General features: G+C 36.8%; 1 protein-coding gene across 1 annotated transcript in view; it reads right to left on the reverse strand.

Annotated features, from left to right (window-relative positions):
* The window catches only part of PDSS2 (prenyl (decaprenyl) diphosphate synthase, subunit 2), a 250,669-nt gene that overhangs the window by 137,952 nt on the left and 89,373 nt on the right, over window positions 1-23,344 (reverse strand). The window contains exon 2 of the mRNA XM_012651232.1: window positions 20,576-20,710. Within this exon, the coding sequence (XP_012506686.1) occupies window positions 20,576-20,710 (135 nt within the window). The remainder of the gene's footprint in view (window positions 1-20,575; window positions 20,711-23,344) is intronic.

The raw sequence follows: 23,344 nt of genomic DNA on the forward strand, positions 1-23,344 counted from the left end.
TTTTAGTTGTCCAGATCATTTCTTTCTATTTTTTTAGTAGAGACAGGGTCTCGCTCTTGTTCAGGCTGGTCTTGAACTCCTGACCTTGAGCGATCCACCCACCTCGGCCTCCCAGAGTGCTAGGATTACAGGCGTGAGCCACCGCGCCCCGGCTGCCCCTCCAGAATCTTACCACAACCTGTTCTTTCCCTCTGTCTTATGAACACGAGAAGGGATGACCTGCAGAGGCAGTGTAGGTTTGTGGCAAAGAGTATGGGCTCTGGAGTTAAACTGCCTGTGTTCAAACCCTGGCCCCACTACTATGTCACTTTGGGCAAATTACTTCTCTGTGTGCTTCAGTTTTTCCCATCTGTTAAGTGGGGATGATAATAACAGCACCTACCTCTTATTGTGAGGTTTTTGTTAGGATTCAGTGAGTTAATACATGTAAGAAAATTTTGGCTGTTAATAACTATTAGCTAGTATTACCTAACAAAATCAAAAGTCTACGTTTCATGGACAGGACATCCTTGAGAAAATAGAGAATGCACTAGATTAGAAATGTGGTCATCTGTGGAAGGTAGAAGGAAGAGGGAGGATAAAAGTGTAAAAAGAATAAAACTAATATCTACTGACGACCTACTAGGTGTCAAATGTACTGCAGTAAGTGCTTCATATATGTTCATTTGCTCCTTATAAGAGCTCTGCTAGGTAGATGGTATTGTCCTCATTTTTATATATGAACACATTGGGGCTCAGGGAGGCCAAGAAATTTGCCCAGATAGGATCAGGATTTAAAACTATGGGTATGTGACTAGAGTCATGCTCTCCCAACAGCTACTTCTCTTCACCTCCCTGGGATTCCACTTTTTTAGCTTGAAAATGTTATCAGACTTCACATTGCTAAGAAGAAACCTGAGAGTTGTCTAATTTGTACATGATTTTCTAGGCCTACTCCAGGAAACATAAACATGTGCTCTCATTCTAATTTTTACATCCTATGATGAGAATTCTATTTTATAAAAATCATGAATTGTACTATATAAACCAAGAGTATACTTCCTTGTCCAGAAGTTCAGAATATATTACAATTACACATTGTAAACAAAAGCATTATTTTTTTAGAACTCCAATTCTGTTTTTGCAGAAATTATAAATTGACTAGGCCTATATTTGTCTTATAACATGAAGTAGGGCCAATTTTAATCTTTATATTTTTTCAAGCCTAAATATTGTGTAAAGTATTCTGTGGATCTTTGATATCCTTGTGATTTATATTTCATAGTAATTTGGCTTGTTAGGTATCCCTTTTTTTTATATTATCAAAGAACATAACATTCTTCTAACAAAATGAGAATAAAGTTAGAAAAAAATAACCATGGGAAAGGTGAATAAAAAGAGACTGTCAAGACTGCCTAGCTATGTAAAGCATTAACTTCATGAGCTAAATCCAGATGTATAAACTATAGTCTACAGATCTTATCTATATATAGAGGTAGCTTTTCATATTGTCACTTCTTTGCCAATGGAGTCAGTCTCTCTCTCTCTCTCTCTCTCTCACACACACACACACACACACACACACACACACACACAGGTCTTGTCACATGTTGGCCCCTATACTGATAAAAAAGCATCAATCCTTAGGGGAAGCTTCAAATACTCTAAGATAAGAAGCTGGAGGGGTGGTGAAGAAGCTGACAACCTTCTATACAGATGTTTTATATACATATATACATTTTTAACCTAAAAATATAATTTTTCCTTTAATTATAGTTTCCTATATAACCATTAGTGGGCTCCAGCGATGCAAGCCATATTTATTAGAGGCAGCATGTCAAATAGGAGTTGACAATTACAGTCTCTATCAATACATATTATGCCAGACGGTAATGAGCCATCCACAAAGGGCTAGCCATCCAAAATAATCATGTGGCTTTCCAGAGAAATGTCGAAGAGGTTATGGTTTATTACACAGTGCTCATTAGATATACAGTGGCAGCATTAGCAATTTTTCCTTCATTTGTGTCTCATTTAAGGATCTGCCCCCACAAGCACAGTCAAATTAGTACACAAGGTTAAAACCATTATGCTCAGAAAAAATTAAGTTGCATTTTATTTTACAGTAATGGTGGATCAAAGGTCCTTGGAATCTATTATTTGCAGAACCATTATCTAACACAGAATATTAACAAAAGGGAAAAGAAAAGCAATGCCCTGCCAGCACAGCTTGGACAGGAACAAAGACAGACTATTTGAAATAAGCAAACACCACGTTACTTAATTAAGTAGCCCTACAAAAACTATTTTAAAAATAACACTAAGGTTGTGACATCAACTGACAAAAGTCACAAAATTAAGGTTAATGATGAAGTGCCAACCTATACTTTGAAATGCCTCATTTACATCAACTTATTTTAAAACATTTTTTATACTGTCATCGTGCACAATTTAGTTATAAATTTATGAATTGTTATAAATATTTATTTTCTTAAAAAGATAACCTGGTTTTGCATCTTTATGGCAAACCCATATTTACTGGTATTTAATAAATTGGAATTTGCAGATACAACTATTATAACTAGACAGATTTGGTCAAGAAGGCAGATCTTAGAGTAAGTTCAAAAATTAAACTGAATACTTCTAAATAATAGATACTTAATGCACTTTGTCAAATCAGCAGATAACTGGTTAACAGTATCTGAATTACTGACAGGATAAACAGTTGCAGCAAAGAGTCTTTTTTTTTTTTGAGACAAAGTCTCACTCTCTTGCCTGGGCTAGAGTGCTGAGGCATCAGCCTAGCTCACAGCAACCTCAAACTCCTGGGCTCAAGTGATCCTACTGCCTCAGCCTCCCAAGTAGCTGGGACTACAGGCACGCTCCACCATGCCCGGCTAATTTTTTCTATTTTTAGTTGTTTGGCAAATTTCTTTCTATTTTTAGTAGAGACAGGGTCTCGCTCTTGCTCAGGCTGGTCTCGAACTCCTAAGCTCAAGCAATCCACCCGCCTCGGCCTCCCAGAGTGCTAGGATTACAGGCGTGAGCCACCACGCCCGTCCTGTTTGTACATCTTTAAGTAACATAATAAAGATCATCTCAATTGAGTCTTTTGAAAGGATTTCTAAAGTCCTGATTGGACTACTGTTAATAAAATGTCAAAATTCATTAGAGTTAGAAGGACAACATTCTAAATACACTTCCCCAATATTTTATTATTAGCAGATTACAATTGTAGTGATTATTTAAGGATTCTTCTTTTCATTGAATGAACATATATTGAGTGCCTGTCATATGTCAGATTCTGAGATAGGGTCTGAGAATTTATTTTTTTTAAAAAAGGGAAGAAAACCATAGCTCTGTGCTCAAGAAGCTTATGGCCACATCAATGAAGGATTTGGACGGGAAAACAAATGATTTCAATGTCGGGCAATAATTGCCATCACAGAAGTAAACATGGGTTGCCAAGGAAGCCCAGAGGACCTAAGTCAAATTTTCAAGGAAGTTAAGGATTCCCCAAGGAAGTAAAGTGAAACCTAACGAAGAATTCTATCTAATAAGAATTATGGGGGAGAAATACATTAGGAATGTAGAGACATGGAGAGAGAGGAGGCTCAAGTGGGCTCATTGACCTCAGATTATCAGAATGTACAATGTGTCTTTTAAAAGGGATTAGAAGAAAACATCCTGAAGATGGACTGATGGACTTTATGAAATAAAGTCAGCAAGGAAGTTCTAAAACAGTTCAGATCGTGTGTGTGTGTGTGTGTGTGTGTGTGTGTGTGTGTGTGTTTAAAGTGTCTTAAGGAAAACATTTCCTCATCAGGTCCACATATGGTCAATGAAATTTCAGAGTGAATGAAATGATCTTTTTGTAGTTCATAAGCGTGAGGATTGGGTATTTACGCGCATGCGTGATATGTGTGCCACATTACTCATCTGACATGAAAGAAAAAAAAAATTCAGAGTGAATGAATGTATTATCCTCTTAATGTTAACTGTAAGTCTGGCTGAATGACCAAATTTTGAATTTCATTGGTTATTCTTCTGAATCTTTAACCCTGCAAACGAGATAAACATCTTTGTCTCTTTCCCCTTAAGCTGACAAAAGTGTGAATTATATGTTAATATAACAGCACTACTTTAATTTTCTAATATATATATTTTTTGTTTGTTTGTTTGTTTTTTGAGACAGAGTCTTGCTCTCTTGCCCAGGCTAGAGCGCAGTGGTGTCATCATAGCTCAATACAATCTCCAACTCCTGGGCTTAAGCGATTCTCCTGTCTTGGCCTTCTGAGTAGCTGGGACTACAGTAATTTTTCTATTAATAATATATGTCTAATATGTGTGTCTACTCTCAAAATATCTGTAAGAGATAATAAACTTTTAGAGGTTAGAGAACAGATTGATTTAATTCTTTTGGTGTGGTACCCAGTACAGTTCAGGTGTAATCAGGTACCTACAAAAGGGTGTTTTGGTTTGTGTGTTTTTTTAAATGGAAATGCCATCATGTCCCAGTATAGCTACTATACGTGGTTATGGTCTATGATATATTTGATTCCTGAGTGGATTGTTAGGTGGTTTCAAGGAGCCATTTAGAAAAGCATCATGATGGTAACAACTTCCTTTCCTCTTTTTTTTTTTTTTTTATAATAGACTTCCTTTTCTGTACAACAGATTTCCTTTTTTTTAAATATTAGATCTTTCCAAACTAGGCCCTATATATCCACTCTGATTTAACTTTTTAAATACCTGCCATTCTCCCTTCCTCAATAGGGTTTTAATTCAGTAGTATTTGACCTTCCAACATTTTTCATTTTATGAACAAATACGTATAAACTCCAAAGATTTTTTTTTAAATGATACATAACACTATATCTATAGCTTGTACATATTATAGACATAATAACTTTGTATAAATGGTGGCAGCATTATCCCTGGCTTTGAATCCTGCTTGATTGACTGAGTTTTCTTCCACCAGGAAAAGCTCCTGGTAAAGAACATCGGAAGTATAAGAGGTGCAGATAATCCTAAAAGGGCAACCATAATATGAAAACAAGAAGTTATATTGTTGAACTACAGAAAAGGAAAAGGCAACTAGAATCATCCTGATCACTAGTGCTCCAAGTTCATTTCAATATTGCATACAATCATCAATTTCAAGGAATAAAACAAGAATGAGATGCTGGGAGTGGACACAGAGAAGAGAACGGACAGCCCACTCCTCAGGTTACCTGGAGGCTCTGTCAGAGTGGCCATTTTGTCAGAGTGTTTTTTCTTTCCACCACTCTGAGGTCTATAATTTATTCATTTGCTCTCACTTCTGCCTTATTCTAGAGAGTTTAAAATGGTTTAGGTATTATTAGATGACATTCAATAACAGATAAAAAGCACAACCAGTAGATGTGGGGAAAACATGAGACAAGAGTATGACAAGAGACAGTGTGATAAACTGAGAAGGAAAGGCACACCATGGGAGGGGCATGGAGAGTCCCACGGCCATACGCTAACAGTCCGAATTATAGATTTTAATGTAGCCCCCAGAAATAAAGCTTTCTCCTATGTGTGACAAACCTGTTATCTTAATTCAAAATGTAAAGCTGTCTGAATTTTAGGTTTGATGACCATGCATTCTCCAAAGATAGTATACAGATTAAAACCTTGCCTGACCTCCCAGGTTTAGGAAAAAAAGGGCACCTCTATCCTGGACACTATCAAGGCTTTGGGGGTTACACGTCTGACTCCTTATTCTTCGGCTAAAAAGAAAAGCTCCTGATACAATATTCATCATTTATAACAATAACATGGGGGGGGGTCACATTTTACTGTTTGAAAATAGCACTAAATTGGTAATGGTCACCATTTCTATAGCAAAAAAAAAAAAAAGTGAGCCCTTATCCTTTGATGATACTGTCTAAATCAGTGGTACTCAGTTTGGGGTGCCCACATCTTTAAGGATTCTTCAAAGTATGTGACGAATTCTTCATAGAGGTTGAGTTATTTTCCCCTTTCTAAAATGTCTAAGGAAAGCCATTCATTAACCCCTGGATAAAGGTATGTCTGTTAATAAAAATTTCAATTTTAATTTTGTACCCATTAATAAGATGTGATAGTGGTCATCCTGTGGTCATCAGATGCTCAGATTGGCATTTACAAATGATCTAATAAAATGGAAAATCAAGCAATCATTTTATACACAAAGTGTTTGGTAAACAGACTCTTTTTAAAAGGGAGTGGGAGAATAGAAAAAGGAATCCTGAGTGGTAAAGAGGTTGGGAAGTTATCCTCACTGGCTAATTTCCTTCACTTGTCCTTAGCCACCCTGCTTCTTTCACCAAGGCAGTCTAAGAGGAAGTAGCCATCCACTTCAACAGCACCTCTAACAGGAGGCCAGAAAAGTTCAGCACCCACACTCCCACCCAGAGGGTTGGGCTCCAACAGATCTCAGGTCTCTGTTTATCCAAAAAGTAGCAGCTAAGAAAACAGAATAAATCATTATATGCAATTCTTTACTTTGACACAATCAGAGATGACCTTAAAGTTGTTGCAATAGTTAATTTAAAAAAAAAATGTGAAGTAGAAAACAAAGAAATTCTCCCATATGGATATAAAAGATGTTTTTTATACCAAAAGATTCTTGAAGAGGACAATGACAATAAAGACAGCAATGCCTTGATAGTGACATGAGAATTCTATTTTCTCTGAAATAGCAATCCTCAAAACATATGAGTTGCAAGTACACAAAAATTCCCATTTAAATATACTGAATATCTGATTATTTGTGCTATGGAAAAAAGAATGTACAATTAATAAAAACTGATCAAGTACAATGAAGTCTCCAGATTCTAAATTAATTCTAAAACAAATAGAAAATAGAAATATTAAACATATTTTTTGAACGTTTTAAATATGTAATTATAAATTTAATATAAATTTTCCTCTCTTTTACCTTCAGGGAAGTATAAACTAAATAGAAAGCTTTACCCCCATATTTAAAGCTGAAGAATTAGAAGGAAAAAGGATACATACACTGTTAAATGTTTTACTTGCTTCCCTCAGCAACTTCCTTCACTGAAGGCCCACCTATAAGGTTTGGCAGCTAAGAGCCAGCCTTAGCTACTTTCCCACTAAAATGAAGGTCACGATCTGGGACACAGTTTTGACTATAACTAGTCAATATAAACTAGTAGTAGAGGTGTGAGTATAAATTAGTAGTAGAGGTGTACTAGGCACATAGAATGGCAACCACAAAAGACTATGTGGTATCTGACTTTAGGGGCTTTATGAATCTAATCAGGGAATCGATAAAATTAGAAAATGCTGAGGAAAGGCTTAAAATGGGTAAATATATTCAATAGATAACAGAGGTCCAAGTTACCTTACCTAGCCCTCTAACTATTTCTGAGAAAGATCAACTTTTAGCCAAAGTGCTGCAGACAATGTAAAACAAAGTTTGCATAAAGTACCTTCAGAAATAATAAATTGCCTATTAATCACTGCAGGTGTGTCAGAAACAAAAACAGATTTTACAAAGTTGAAACCATAAATTGAATTAAACCCTAATCTAGTAATATTTTATTTAAATTCCTTGACAATTCTGATTTTTCAGCTTATTGGTTATGTTAAATTAAAATTGCTCTGGCCTATCTATAAAAAGATAAAAAGTAAATTCCTATTTTTTGAAGTTCTAAACTGAATAATATAAAATTAATAAAGAAATGCATTTTAAGTGCAAAGTATCCCTCCACTGTTGTCAGAAAACAACTAACAAAGGGGAGTTAAGTAATTTAGGAGCCATATTCTCTCACTCTCCTTCCCTGGGAAGACAGTCATTGCATGGCATAATAAGCTGTAAATTATAAACATTTTTACATAGCCTGCTGCAAAGAAAAGTCTGCCAGCTTCCTACTATATTGGATAGTGTTCAAGTGATTAACTGTAGCTTTGGAAAAAGGGGGTGGAAACTTGTTTTGCATCTCAGTTTGTTGGTTCTCTTATGCATAGCTTTTAAAAATCCGTTACATCATTATTTGCGATAAATATGTAAATAATTATAGTACAGTAATAGAAGCTCCATATTACCGCAGGATACAAATTACCCACGGACAGCAGCAAATCTTATAGGTGCATAATCATCCAAGTATTTCCTTGAAATGGTGTCTCCAATGAGTATGAATGTAATGGTTTTCAATACCAAAATTTGTAGCACTGAGCATTTCAGGACTAATGACAAAGGAAATATACTTTGCTCTTTCTCTGTAGGGGAAGTCCATTAGACAGAACATCTGCTTAGGGTATAAGACTATTAAAAAAATGGTTCCTGTATCAAAGAAAATATACAGGTATTGTATTCCACAACAGATAAAGAATAAATCTGTGAAAGGAAATGTGTAATAAAAGAGATATGGCCTAGAAACATAAATGTTTTTATTTTTAAACTGTATAGAGTCCCACCATGAGTCACATTCAGCCCTATAAGAAAATTTTGTCTCAATAAATCAACAATAATACATGGAGCACTTGAGTGCCTATCACAGTGCTGGGGCTTAGGAGGCCAAAGAAAAAGTCTACAATCTAGTTTCATTCTCTACACAATTCGACACCATAAAACTTAGAACATAAAGGTCTGTGCTCAGGACTGAGGATGTTAAGATGAGTAGGAAAGTAGATTTAGGGCACCCTAATCCAGAGACTGTCTATAGCAATGGAAAAAGCACAGATTCTATGGTAAAATGGAGTTTGAATCCCAACTCTGCTATTTACTTACACTATAAACTTGAGCAAATTATTAAGTTTCTCTAAGCCTGTTTCCCAAGAAAAGCAATTTGCTCCTTAACAGTGTTGTGAGGAATAAATGAGTTAATATATATAAAGAATATGAAACAGTAAAAGACTTAAATAAAACTCTATATTAGCTATAGTAATAATTCTTTTACTTCTATATTTACAATACTCAGCTTTGCACATAGCAGGTGTTCAAATGTTTGTTGAATGAATCAATCAGTCAATGAGCAAATGAACAAATCTGTTAACAGTAGAGGGATAAGATAGGTTATACAGATTACTATGAGACAGAATAGAAATGTCTCAAAGGTACAAAATGTAATAGAGGGCTCAGACGTGGGAGAGGTGATGGGTTGGAAGACAACTAAGGTCCTGCCTCTAGAAGGTATTGTTTAGTGAGAAAACATACATTAATACATAAATCACTCATTACAAAACAATGTGTTAAGTGTTTTTAAGATGTCACAGAACATTCCCTCTAGGTTCTGGCCCTAATTGAGCCATGGTTTTCCCTGGGGTGCCTGAATCCTGTACCTTCATGAGTAGATATGTTTAACCTACAAGCCACAAACTGAGGAGTTGAGAAGTGGGATCAGTGCTTTCATTATTTCTCACAATCTTAGAGAAAACCACTGTCCCTCTGAAGCCATCTCTACCCTCCACGATCACTCCTCTTCTCTGTTACTCTGTATTCACTGAAGTCTCTGGCATCTTGCTCAGTTCTGTTGTTCTGCTGTTCTCCTGGTTGACTTCAATCATGTGAATTGGCCACCCTGTAGTTCTGCAATCTACTCAATCCAGCCACCTCCACTGTATTCTGTCAAACCTACTCTCAGGTACAACTGGAACTTAAACAATCAGAACTGTTCTACTTTTGAAACCTTCGGTTCAAATATCCTCCTTTCTATCTACAATGTACTGACCTTTCAGCTTTCTCATTGCATTACTACCCCTATGATCTGACTCATAATGACCTCCAGTCCCTTGATCACTATTTTCTCCCCAGTTGTGGGGCTCCCTCAACTTCACCTCCTTCCTGATTGAGACTAAACAATGAAACCAGATCAACTATACTCTTGCACATCCCGTTTTCTTGGTGGACAAAGAAAAACCCTGATCATACTCTTATCCTTTTCACTCTATTCTAGGGCTATAAGGAATTGCTTGTTGCTGTGTTAAGGAATTTTATATTTAATATTGTAGGGAATGGGATATAACTGAAGAATTAAGGATACCTTACTCCACTTAAGAACTTGAGATGAGGAGGGAATGAGGAAATCTTAAAAACAGAAAATGGAGACTTGAGATGCCAGTAACTAGACAGGATGGATGCCAGGGTTAGAGGTAACCGACCTGAGAATCTGCCCTCTTTGCCTCTATAACCAGCACCACCAAGCTACATGGTCTTCCGGAATAAGAAGGAAAGTCCAAGAGCACAGTGAGGAAGAAGCTCCTCAGGTACTAAGCCACCTGTAGATGCCAGTTCTCACCTAGCATCTTCTGTGAGGAGTGTTAAGGACGACCTACCTTTAGTTAAATAAAGGCACCAGTGGTGAATATGGATATAGTTCCAGCAGTTAAGTGTTAGAAACAGAGTTCTAAAAATGAAACTGCATCCATAGTGTCAAAAAGACTACTAGATGCATAAATTGTTTTTGTACCTTGTTATTTAAGGTCAGAGACTCTTATTCGTATTTGCATTTCCCTCCATGTCCAGTCCTGTGCCTTGCAGAGAGGAGGTGGTCAGGATGGGTTATATTGGACCACAGGTTACCTGAACATAGTTGTATATGTGCCATTAGTTACGCTCCTGGTTTGAAGCCCATCATTGTTCCCATTTTATAGATGACTAGTCTCACAGAGCAATTAGGTAACTCGCTTAAGATCAAATAACTGATCAGTTTCAGATTTGAGATCTCTGGCCCTTTCTGTTTACCACTGGTGGTGCCTTGAGTTTGGTTTCAAAGGATCAGCATTACATCATGAAGCTAGTAAGCAGACTCCGTTATTAAACATTTTAAGCGACTGCAGGGCTTCTTTCCAACAGAACTAACATTTTACTGGCACATGTCAAAAATTAAGCACTGTTTAAAATGTAGCATTAGCTGGGTGCGGTGGCTCCTAGTACTTTGGGAGGCTGAGGTAGGAGGATTCCTTGAGGCCAGGAGTTCAAGATGAGCCTAGGCAATAGCTCTCTACAAAAAAAAAAAGAAAAAAGCCAGGCCTGGTGGCAGGCACCTGTAGTCCCAGCTATTATACTAGGGAGGCTAAGGCAGGAGGATCACTTGAGCCCAGGAGTTTGAGTTACAGTGAGCTATGATAATGCCACTGCATTCTAACTCAGGCAACAGAGTAAGAACCTGTCTCAACGAAAAAAAAAAAAAAGGAAAAAAATGTAGCATTAGACACTGGACATTGCCTTTGACTTTGGCTACTTACTAGTCAACATACAGTCCTCCTTTGAAAAGATTTAAAACTTCTTTATCACTAACAAAACAATTTATGCAGCTTGTTTTTGCTGTGATGTAGTCAGGCAGGCTGATCTATATCACGTTATTTATATACGATAAACTAACTCTTAGCTGAGTAGATTAGTAGCTTAGCCCACCTACTTTTTGTGGTTAATTATACTTGTTTTTTAAGAGGCTGATCTTATTTTGTGTTTTTCTAAAAGCTCTGGTGAAGTAATGACTTCTGACATACAGTATGTTGAACATAAAGAGCTTTCCCTTTTCTTGCTCAACATATAATTGCTGCATTTGTGCATGCTGTGTAAGTCGAAAATAACAATAAAAAGTTAATGAAGAAAATAAGTACTGGTTGTAATGAATTAGTAATATTGCTAGATTTGTATCTGGAGTTTATTTTTATTGTTGTAAGTGGAATACAATCAATAGGAATATGTAATCAAGCTGCACATGCTTTCATCTCTTGAGAGCTCTCTGAAAGGGAGCTGAGGTATCTTTAGGGAATATTTTCAAAACTGAATTATTTTACATAATCATTTAAAATGATTGTCAATAAGCACTCCTTATTGTTAAGGTTCTTATGGTACAAAAAGATATATTTCTTAAATAGAATTTCATTGCTTTATAAATATGAAATATAACCTCCTTTAAATTTTTAAATAATTTTAATTATACAAAATAATATGAATATATACTCCATTAAAAAATTGAAATATTACAAATAAAGTACCCTTTGACTGTTCCCTTTTACCTGTTCCCAAACCTCCCGTTACCTCTTCCCCAACCACTGTTATTATCAGGTGAGTGAGGTTTCTTCCAGACTCTTTTCTACGTATTCACACATTATCTTATAAAAAAAAATTAGTTTTTTTAAATGCTATATATTTCAATATTACTTATTTCATGTTTATATAATTGAGCAATAAATAAATAATATGATCAACATGTTCCTACTTAAGCCTCAGTTCTTAAGATTTCTTTGATTTGCTCAATCTCCAAGGGAAATATATTAATAGTTTGCTAATTTTGTTTGGCATTTTTAGGTGCTAGATGAATTCCGATGTGTGGAATGATGAAGGTGAGGACTGATAGATAGTTACAGCCTATTGTCAACTATAATTAGAAGCCATCAGATGCTAATTAGTATTCTATTAAAATGACAAATTATGAACTATAATATATGCAGCTGAGACCAAATCCAATTCCCTAAACTTAAAGGATTACAGGGAAAAAAATCGAACTGGCCTCTTTCACAGATTTTTATATTCTCCACTTCTCTTCCTAATATTATTTCACATAGGTCTCCAAATAGTCTACCACTACTTCCTTGAACACCACACCAAGCCTGACCAATTTTTACTTACAGGAGAAAGTAATGTTAAGATCAATAATTTAATTTCAAGATGTTTTCTAGATTTAACTTATAGCTATGTTTACAATGCTTTTTGTGATAAATTCTTGAATTCCAACAATTACCTTAATATGTACAGGTGCCCCTTGACTTACAATGGAGTTATGGCCCAATAAACCCATCACAAAGTCGAAAAATTGTAAGTTGGATCATCGTAAGTCAAGGACCATCCGTATATCATTAATTTAACCTTAATCAATTGGATAACACACTGAGTTGAAAAAAGAATTAGCACAGTTGCCAAGAAATTGATGGTGTCCATTTTAACATAGTTGGTAAACTTAGAAAAGCCAATCTAAAGATATCATTTTGTTTCATTCCTTTTTTTATTTAAAAAAAATCTATATGCATTTTCTTAGGATATTTGATATTGTCAAAGAGGCCAAAAGATAAAAGTTCAGGTCAGCCCAGGGACTATAAGGCCCTCATTCAGATAGCACGACAGGGTTTCTAAGCTAACTCTACTTGTTCATGTTCTTTGTTCATGTTTGTGTCATATTACCTTCTTCTTTCTAATTTATAAGATCTTAAACTGATTTGTAGTTAAAACTTTGCCCTTGGTCATGTATGTTGCAAATGTTTTTATAATTTGGGCATTTGTCTTTTGACTTCATGGGATTTTTTTCCACTGAAGAATTATTTTTTAATGTAGTCAAATATCTTAATCTTATCATTTATAGTTTCAGAATTTTGGAACTTTTTTAGCAAGGTCTTCTTTGTTCCAATATTAAATACTACTATTACTACTAACAGTAGCTATAATTCGGCCAGGATTACATAGTCATTGCCATCAATGTGATAGGAACATGATGAGTGCTGGGGTAATACAGATAAAATATGATCACCTGAACTGTGTTTAAAAGTGCATAGAGCAGTCTTCTCTTATTAGCATTATAAATAAATACAGAAAATGGTTGGTCCATAATTTTATTCTTATTCATCAGCTCACCTGCCACCCAGAAGTCACACAGGAAATAAAAGTACTTGTTTTACAAATAGAATTGGCATGCTTTAAAATTTGTACGTATCCACTATGTATCCTGGCAAGTAGACCAGCTAATGGGCAGAAATGCCAACAATTACTTTACTTCTCATTTAATTATTCATTCAATGCTTTTTAATTCTTGCATATTCTACTTATATCTGAATTAATCTCGACAGCAAATAGAGAAGAGATAGAACAAGGTGGGCAAGAAGAAGGTGGCAAGACTTCTATAAATGACCACGTGTGTCCTAGGACACTGCAGATCTTTAAATCCACTTAGTGGTTTTGCCTCAGATTGGCAGGTTGCCTTGAGCCTCCAAGTGGCCAGTCGGTCCCTCTGCTGCAATTCTGATGGTGATGGGAACACCACCACCACAATGGTCCCCCCACAGCAGCGGGGAGGAAATGGGGTTAAGGACAACACAAACCCAGAGGAGTCTAAAACCTATCAGTAAAACTTCAAGCCTTATAGATACCAGAATGGAAGCTGCAGATAACAGAGGTGAGTAAAGAAAATGTAATAACAGAAGGAATAAGTTGAAATGTGAAGGAAAAAACAAAATGAAGAAAATAAACTTTTGAGGAGACTTTGAAAATTTCACTGGATATTACATGACACTTTTCTGTTATGTTGTGTTATTTTCTGTTTTTTCTGGTGATACTTCACTAACACTTTTCTTTCTTTAAATGTCACATTATGTATGTTTTACATGATAACTAGGTTTAAAATTAAGACTGTTTCATGAAGAGTCCTTTGAGTCTGATTACATCTCATATCCTGAATTAGAGGTTGCAAAGGACATAAGGTAAAGTCACTATAAGTCACGGTCCATGGTAAACTACTCTGTAAGGCACATACTGTAAAATGTGTGGTTAAAATATTTGTTTCAGTCTAGAACACTTACGTTATATGGATGGTCCAGTCATCCAGACAAAGATTTAAATGAATACTACGTCCAAGGCACTGGTGCGATACGAAGGTATACAAAGCTAAGTGCCTGGTCTGAAGGAGGGAAAAACCTAATAAAGGACATAGAGCAGCATGACAGGGGCCTGAAATAACAGGAAGAGGCAACATTTGTGAAGCACATTCTATGTTAAGGCACTGTTCCAAGGGTTTTAGATATATTGCCTTCTTTAACCTATCTAAAAGGCACAGAGGGTTTACCTAACTTGCCTGGGGTCACAAAGCTAGTAAGTGATGGAATAAAGATTTGAACTCAGGCAATTTATAACCACTATGGTATTTCTTCCCCTACTTATTCAATTAATGTGGGACCTCAGAAAGTCACTTCACCTTTCTGAGCCTCAGTTTTCTCATTGGTGAAACTGTTATTTCTGCCTCATAGAATTCCCATTAGGGAGCCAAGTTAGGCATCTTGAAATAGAAGAACATTTACCAAGCTTCTGCAGCATTCCACAAGATGTACTACCGACAGGGGCCAAAGGCTTCTACAGTCAAATAACTGGGAAATATCTCCTCTTAGAGATTCATGATGCACATCATATGTACATAACTCCTGAGAATTCTGAATGAAGAAATCTTAATGAAGAATCTTAACTGTTTAAACTGGCATGCCCATACTTATTTGACCACAGGACATTTTACCCCACTGAACACCTAGTTACACCTTTCCCCAGGAACAGAAATTGGGAAATGATGACAGGAAAAAGGAATGAAATCATAGGACCTAATGGGTCTGAATCTGGCTAAGCCAATTTTTAGCTATGGGCAAAAACTCCATAGCCTCTCCAAGTCTCTACTTTCCTGCTCAGCTCCTGTGTAGACTACTTCAGTAACTCCCTGGCTGACTCTCTATCTCTTGGACTTTATCTCTCAGGGTCATCTTATAAGCATCACTTAGTTCTGCTGTATAGCACAGATATATTAATGTGACCTCCTTTCTTAAATACCTTTGTGATGATAGCTAAGAATGAGAGGAAACACTTATAGGAAACACTTATAGGAAACACTTACTACACCATGCATTATGCTAGTCCTCATTTAATTCTTGAAACCATTCTCTGAAGTACATACTGAGGCACAGCTAGTGGGTGGGGCAGTCTGTTTCCAGATTCCAAGCCCACTCTGCTCCTCTTGGATGTGCCCCACTGCTTCTCCAGGATATAGCCCTAATTCCTAGATCCTTCCCAATGTGACTTCAACATTTCTACCTCATCTCCTCATCTCTATTCCCTACACCTGTATATGAGTTTGCTAGGACAGTGAGGCAAGAATCTGCTACAGGCCTTTCTCCTTGGCTCATAGAGGGCTGTTTTCAGTTCACAGGGCATACTCCCTATATATGTGTGTCTGTGCCCAAATTTTCCCTTTTTACAAGGATACCGGTTATATTGGATTAGGGTCCATTCCGATGACCTCATTTTAACTTGATTGCCTCTGTAAAAGACCCTATCTCTGTAAAGACCCTATTGTAATTATTTTGTGTATATGCCCAAACATGGCTGTGAGATTTCCACATTCAAGTGTACCCAGTTAAGACTGAGCTGCAATTTGAAATTCCCAGGAGGAGTCTGATTGGCCCAGCCAGTTGGTTTTCTACTGCTCTAATAAGCTAGGGCCCTGGGACGGCAGGGTAGTCATTCTTCTAAGGGGGTTACACCTCTGATCCCTTTTTCCACAGGAAGATCCTGTGTCTCTATGTAAATTAGCAAATGTGATAACATAAGGTGGGGAGGGGATGCTCTAAGGCAGAGAGATAGCTAACCTTAATCTATTCAAAACTTCAGAACTTCAGGTCCTGGTTCCAGCCAGAACATCCGGTTGAACTTTTTCCTGTTTCCACATTCCCAATCCTAGTTATGCCTTTACAGCCCATTGGCCACATAGCAGCCTGACTTATCTTTTAACATGTAAACCAGATCATATTCTTCCCCCACTAAACAAACAAACCAGAAAACTCATCAACTCCTTCCTTTGCAATTAGAATAAAACCTAAAATCCTTATGAAGACCTGTTAGGTCGTACCTGATCTAGCCTCTGGCTACTTTGTCTTTTGCAAATCTTCCCCTCATTCTGCAATAGCCACACTGGCCTTCTTTCTAGTCCTTGAATATGCCAAGCTCATTCCTGCCTCAGGGCATTTGCACTTGCTGTTCCTTCTGCTCCATATTCTTATAAAAGACTACCTCCACATCATTCCAGACTCAGGTGATCCATCTCCTCAGAGAGTCTTTCCTGACCATATCATCTGAAGTAGTGACACCCACCACAACACGCATATACATGAGTCACTCTCTACCCTGTTTTTCAGTTTTTTTCTTCGTAGGACTTAAAATGTACTGAAATTTTCTTAATTGTTACTTGCATATTTTTTTTTCTCTCCCTATTAGAATGTAAGCTCGGCTGGGTGCGGTGGCTCACACCTGTAATCCTAGCACTTTGGGAGGCTGAGGCAGAAGGATCGCTTGAGCCCAGGAGTTTGAGGTTGCTGTGAGCTAGGATGAAGCCACGGCACTCTAGCCCAGGCAACACAGTGAGACTCTGTCTCAAAAAAAAAAGAATGTAAGCTCTCCCTATTAGAACATAAGGAACCCAGTCTGTTTCTCTATTTGATATTTTTCCCCACAGCAGAACTGAGTCTGGCACTTAGTAGACCAAAAAACACCTGAATGAATGCCTGAATAATTTGTAAACCCTAAAATTTAAGTGGCTTAACAAACAGATTTTTCCTCTCATACATCAAGTCTATATGGATGTGCCTGATGGGCTCTCCTCCAAGAGTGCTTCAGGGATACAGGCATCTTTCATCTGAATGGATCACTTTCCAAATCATCTGCTTAAGAAGTGTTACACATGCAAGATTTTTATGGTCAGGAAATAGTCCATATCACTTCTGCTCATACTCCATTGGCTAAATCTCAGCCACATGGTCAGCAAGGGAAGCTGGGAAATGCAGTCCAGCTGGGTACTCAAGAAGAAAAGAAAATGTGTTTGGCATGCTTGCTGCATTCTCTTCCACAGTGAAGGTGTTGAGAAATTTCAGGGAAGGAAGGTAGAGTGAAAATATGTTCATTTTGTTATCCATTTTTAACTGCTAGGTAGATGAGAAAAAAAAATGAGTCAGTTTTTGACAAAGGAACTGAGGAAGCAGAACCACTAGTCAAAAAATTCACTGGAATTTGTTTAAACTTAATTAGAAAAGCCTAAACTTCCTCAATTGTGGCTAGGGATACTTGCAAATTTAGCAATACTTTTTTGACTGGCTTTGCAACCAATCTTTTAAAAGTCAGCGTTGGTAAAATGAACCTAAAGCCCATGTTCTCATCGGCAAAGGCTTTCGTACATGTTTATAAATGTGGCTCTCTGGCCTGTTTTTCAAAATGTAGTTATTACATTTAAGCCTAAATTCTGTCTTTCTTGGCCTTAGGTGGTAAGTTCACTAGAGATATCCATAAGCACCAGTTATATCCTTAGGCCAAACAAAAGAGATAACTTAATTCATGTTTGGCCTCTCAAATAAGTCACTCGGGTCCCATTATCTGACATCAAAGTCAAGTTTATGAGAGAAAAACACCAACAATGTGAGTCCCAGTAGTTTGGAGGTGAACTAAAAAGCACCCAAATCAGTATTTCACCTTAAATGTTAAAAAATTCACTGTGGCATTATAGATACAAGCCTCCAGCAAAAGTTTAACTTGAACAATTAAGGAAGCAGGAGGTAAACAAATGATTTCAGGGGTAGAGAAACAAACTAATGCTTTCTCACAGTACTACACCAAATTACTTTTTCACATTAACAAGTGTATAAAACACTCAAACACCCCAATGAGTTACTAGATCAAGTTTGATTGCAGAAAACAGCCAAGAACTACATGCCAGGATTATTCCCTAATTGTAATTGTGGATTCTATACACTTGAGTATGAAATTTATTTATATTATTTGGGAAGTTTTTATGTTCATAATGTACATCTACTATTTTGTAAAGTACATGGGATATAAGGTGATATAAGGTCCATTTGCTTTCTAGGGATTAACAGGTTATTAGTATTCATTCTAAATCTTTATGTACTTTCTTCAGTTATCTCAACTAAACTTAGCCAAGGATTTTCTACAAAATTTATAAGGTAAACTTTGGAGCTCTAAATTAAAACAGGTTTTGGGGAAGGATGTACATGTATTAAAGATTTGCCAGGTAGCTTTCCATTTAAAAGTTTTTAAAGACATACTTACAAGGAGACCTTTTTTTGCATACTAAATTAATGGCTACTCTAATCTACAACTGAAATATATTCTTTGAAACAGCCTAGAAGGGTGGAACGAAATCAGGAAAAAAAAAAACCCACATGAGATTTGGAGGGAAGAAGAGAACTACAGTTGGAGCTTCAACTGTCTCCATTTGCCAGTTGTATCACCTGGAACAGTCTCAGATTTTTGAATCAGTTCTCTTAAGAGTAAAATAAGTATAACAACTCTTACCTATTGCATTATAATAAAGCTCAAATGGGGTGGATGACTTTCATAAAAATGATTAGTAGGCCGGGCGCGGTGGCTCACGCCTGTAATCCTAGCTCTTTGGGAGGCCGAGGGGGGCGGATTGTTTGAGCTCAGGAGTTCGAAACCAGCCTGAGCAAGAGCAAGATCCCGTCTCTACTAAAAATTAGAAAGAAATTAATTGGACAACTAGAAATATATAGAAAAAATTAGCCGGGCATGGTGGTGCATGCCTGTAGTCCCAGCTACTCGGGAGGCTGAGGCAGGAGGATCGCTTGAGCCCAGGAGTTTGAGGTTGCTGTGAGCTAGTCTGACGCCATGGCACTCACTCTAGCCAGGGCAACAGAGTGAGACTCTGTCTCCAAAAAAAAAAAAAAAAAAAAAAAAAAAAAATGATTAGTAATCTAAAAGCACTAAACAAACAAAAATTATTTCAAAGTGAGTAGGTACTGAAAATGATCCCAGGCTATCCCTTATAGGGAAGATACCTGCATGGATAAATGGAAAAGGTCTACAAAAAAAATTATATTGGCTGGAGGAGTGGGCATTTGTAGCCACAACGGTTACCTTTGCTTGTTAGTGAGGAAGGATTATTGGACTTTATAGCTGGCAAGCAACAGTCATCTCTAAATATTATGGAAGAAAAAAATGATGGGTAAGACTGCTAAGAATTAAAAAAATATCAAAGATGTAGATTGATTTTTAAAGTAAATCAACAAGGTCAATTACCTGTAAGTCAAAGTTTCTAGAAATGCTTCTTTTTGTGAGAACGATTTCCTTGTCACCTGTGTTTTTAGGGTTGTTTTAATTTCACATGCCAAAGTCCACCTGCAGGTTATTATTTCTATATAGACTTTTAACACAGTGCCAAGCATACTGCTAGGATTAAATAAAATTATTGCTGATATACTGTTACTAAAAATATATGCAGTGATTTTTCTAAACAAAACTGAAAATTTTAAGTTCACTTTATATGTAGCAAAAAATGAGTAATACATACTTATAAATTTATATTTTAATCTAAATATGTAAGATGTAAAATTTTCTTATTCCAGTAACCAGTAAAAAAGTAGATCTGGTCTCCTAAAATGGTAGTAGTATCAATCTTTATACAACTAGGTATCATTTTGAGTAGGTTTAAAAATCATAAATCCTGAACTAAGTGGTGTAGAGGTCTCTAAAGAGACACAATGATACCATAATAGTAGGAGGGGGAAGTGATGAATAGAAAATTTTAAATGTCCGAGGCAGAAATGAAAGTATCTGATACAAATGTGTGGAGAAATTTACCAGAGTTATGCATAGAGCTGGCCAAGACTATCTGACTTATTAGGAACAACAGAAATCCATTTTTAACCTTACGTTTTAATCTATCTTTGAATCAGAGGATGACAAAGAGCTAAACAATGATTTCCATTGACCACTGTCCAGTAAAAGAAAACACAATTTAGAGAGCAATATCTAATTTTTAAAAGACTAATCTCTTCTTACCATGAGTAGATCCCACTGACCATATCATAGTTCTGACAGGAAGCATTCACACTGCTGGGCCCAGCTGCTTTAGAAATAAGCAGCACCACCAAGCCCCTCAACTGGAGGTTATGCCGGCTGTCGTGTACAAGTTCCCTGCCAACAAGTAAAGAAGGAAGAAGATTAACACACCCTCACAGGATCTGTCAGATCAAGTTAGAAAACTGCTAAAAATATGCCCACCCCAGCAGGGGTGGGGAGCCTGTGCCCTTGGGGCCACATGTGGCCTTCTGGATCCTCGAGTATGGTCTTTTGACAGAATCCAAATCTTACAGAACAAAGCCTTTAGGCCACAACAAATCCTAAAGTCTTTGTTAACTTTATTAGCTTTAATTGATTCTTTGTTCAGAACTCACCAAGTCAGTCTTAATAATTCAATGAAGTATTATAATCCTAAAGGATTATAAGATTTGGATTTGGTCGAAGGGCCACACTTGAGGATCTGGAGGGCCACATGTGGCCTTGAGGCTGCAGGTTCCCCACCCCTGAATGGGTGACAATCTCAAATTGTGAGACTTGATGATGTGGCCCCCTCCTCTTTCTGGGTTTTCCCTCTGTCTACATCCCACCTCACAATCTGAATCATTTGCTCTGATGACAAGAAGAACCCATAGTTTAAAACTGCCTTGTGGTAGTTAATAGCAACTGAAATACAAATTATTTGGCTGAGATGAAGTGTTACTATTTGGAAATGATGGTGGTAAGGGGAGTGGTAAAAAAATGCTCTGTCATCACAAGTAGAGACACAGCTTAGAGAATGAAAGGATTAAGAGGTGGGGAACCTGTGGCCTTCTGATTTCAAGATTGTTCTTTTTCAAGCATCGAAGGAGGAAAGAAAAACTTCATCTTTCTCTGCTGCACCGTTTTAATAAAAAGATTTGCTCTGTAAAACTTGAATTCAGTCAAAAGGCCACATTTAAGGACCTAGAGGGCCACATGTGGCCTTAGGTTCCCCACCTATAGTAGGGCTTTAACTTAGAATGTCGTATATTTTTTTTTTTGCTTTGAGGATTGAACTTTTATAACTTCTGCTATACCTAAGGCTAGGAATACTTTCTAGGACTACATTTTCTTTTTAAAGTATTGTAAATGGTTGTCATACAAGAACTAAATGACATCATTAAAAAAAGAAGAAGAAGAAAAAGAAAACTATCGGCAATATATTACAATAAATTAATATTCAGACCAATGCTAATGAGCACTAATCAAATAGATTACATTATAGCATATACAGCATAAATAATACACAAATATAGTTCTTGAATATGGTAAAAACATTAAAAATTAGTATTATAATACTTCATTGAATTATTAAGACTTCCTTCGTGAGTTCTGAACAAAGAATCAATTAAAGCTAATAAAGTTAACACAGCCAAAAATAATTAGTCTATTATTTAAGAAAAATCTTTGCCCCTCAAGCCTCCAAACAGAAATTTTTAAAAGGGCCCTTTCTTACCCTTCACTGGTTTCAAAATAAGACAAATATTTAGGTTCTCTGCAAAGTAACTCATATTTTCTCCTTAACCAAGTAAGTGATCATCAGCAAGTTAGAAGAGTTAGTGATTTTTTTTTAAAAGTTCTAATTTCCTAGGGAAAGGAAGTTAAAGTAATAAAGATACTTCACAACAGAAGTAAATAATCATCAGAAATGCCCCAGAACTATTACCATGTAAAAATCTGCTTAAATCCTATGGAGCTGAATTGCAGGGTGGCTGGGAAGCATCCTATTTTGGAAAAAGAAAATGTAAAATAAGAGCTTGTTCTAAATTTTTCACTTTGAATTGTAACTTTTAACTTAGGCTACTAGATCCTTATTTATGTATTACTTGCAGTGAACCTTTATTCTTTCTTTCTTTTATAATAAATGAGAAGATTTGAATTGGCTTTTAATTCTAGAACGGGAAAAGAGGAAGGTGAGGGTGTGTATGCATGTCTGTCTGTGTGTTTTGGGGGCTGGGCCTGGTAAGGCATGAAGGATATGATGACACAGGGTAAGTACTCTAAGAGGTGAACCTTGAGACAAGTCAGACCGAGTCACACTGATGAAACTACTCTTGACAATAGTTTTGACAACATCTTCCTCAAACTTCTCAGAGATGGGACCTTTCACAGGATGCACATACACATACTACTACTACTACTACTACTACTACTAATAGCAGCAGCAAACACTTATATTGTGCTTTATATATTGCTTTCTGTATGTCAAGAGTTCTTTTACTATATACTAGCTAAATTATTTACAACTCTAAGAGGAAGGTACCACAATTAGCCTGATTTTACAGATGAGGAGGATGAGGCACATAGAAAGATCAAGCAACTTACCCAAGGTACCATAGCTGGTAGGTGATAGGGCCTTGCCAGAGCCACGATTTGAGCCCAGGCCAACAGGCTCTAGAGTCTACATACACTCTTAACCGTTATGCTATATAGTGACTCTTCATCTGCTTCATCTCATATGCAAAACTATCTGCTATGTCAAATTAGAACAGCTGGCTTTAGAACCAGACAAACCTAGGTCTGAAAAATACTTCTGTCATTCACTAGCAGTATGATTAAGAGGCTGTCACCTTTCTATAAAATCAGAGTAACAATGTCTACTTTCTTTTCTTTTTTTTTTTTTTTTTGGAGACAAGAGTCTCGCTTTTGTTGCCCAGGCTAGAGTGAGTGCCGTGGCATCAGCCTAACTCACAGCAACCTCAAACTCCTGGGCTCAAGCCTCCCAAGTAG

The sequence above is a fragment of the Propithecus coquereli genome, unplaced genomic scaffold (genome assembly GCF_000956105.1).
Source record: "Propithecus coquereli isolate 6110/MARCELLA unplaced genomic scaffold, Pcoq_1.0 Scaffold35, whole genome shotgun sequence".
Classification (NCBI taxonomy): domain Eukaryota; kingdom Metazoa; phylum Chordata; class Mammalia; order Primates; family Indriidae; genus Propithecus; species Propithecus coquereli.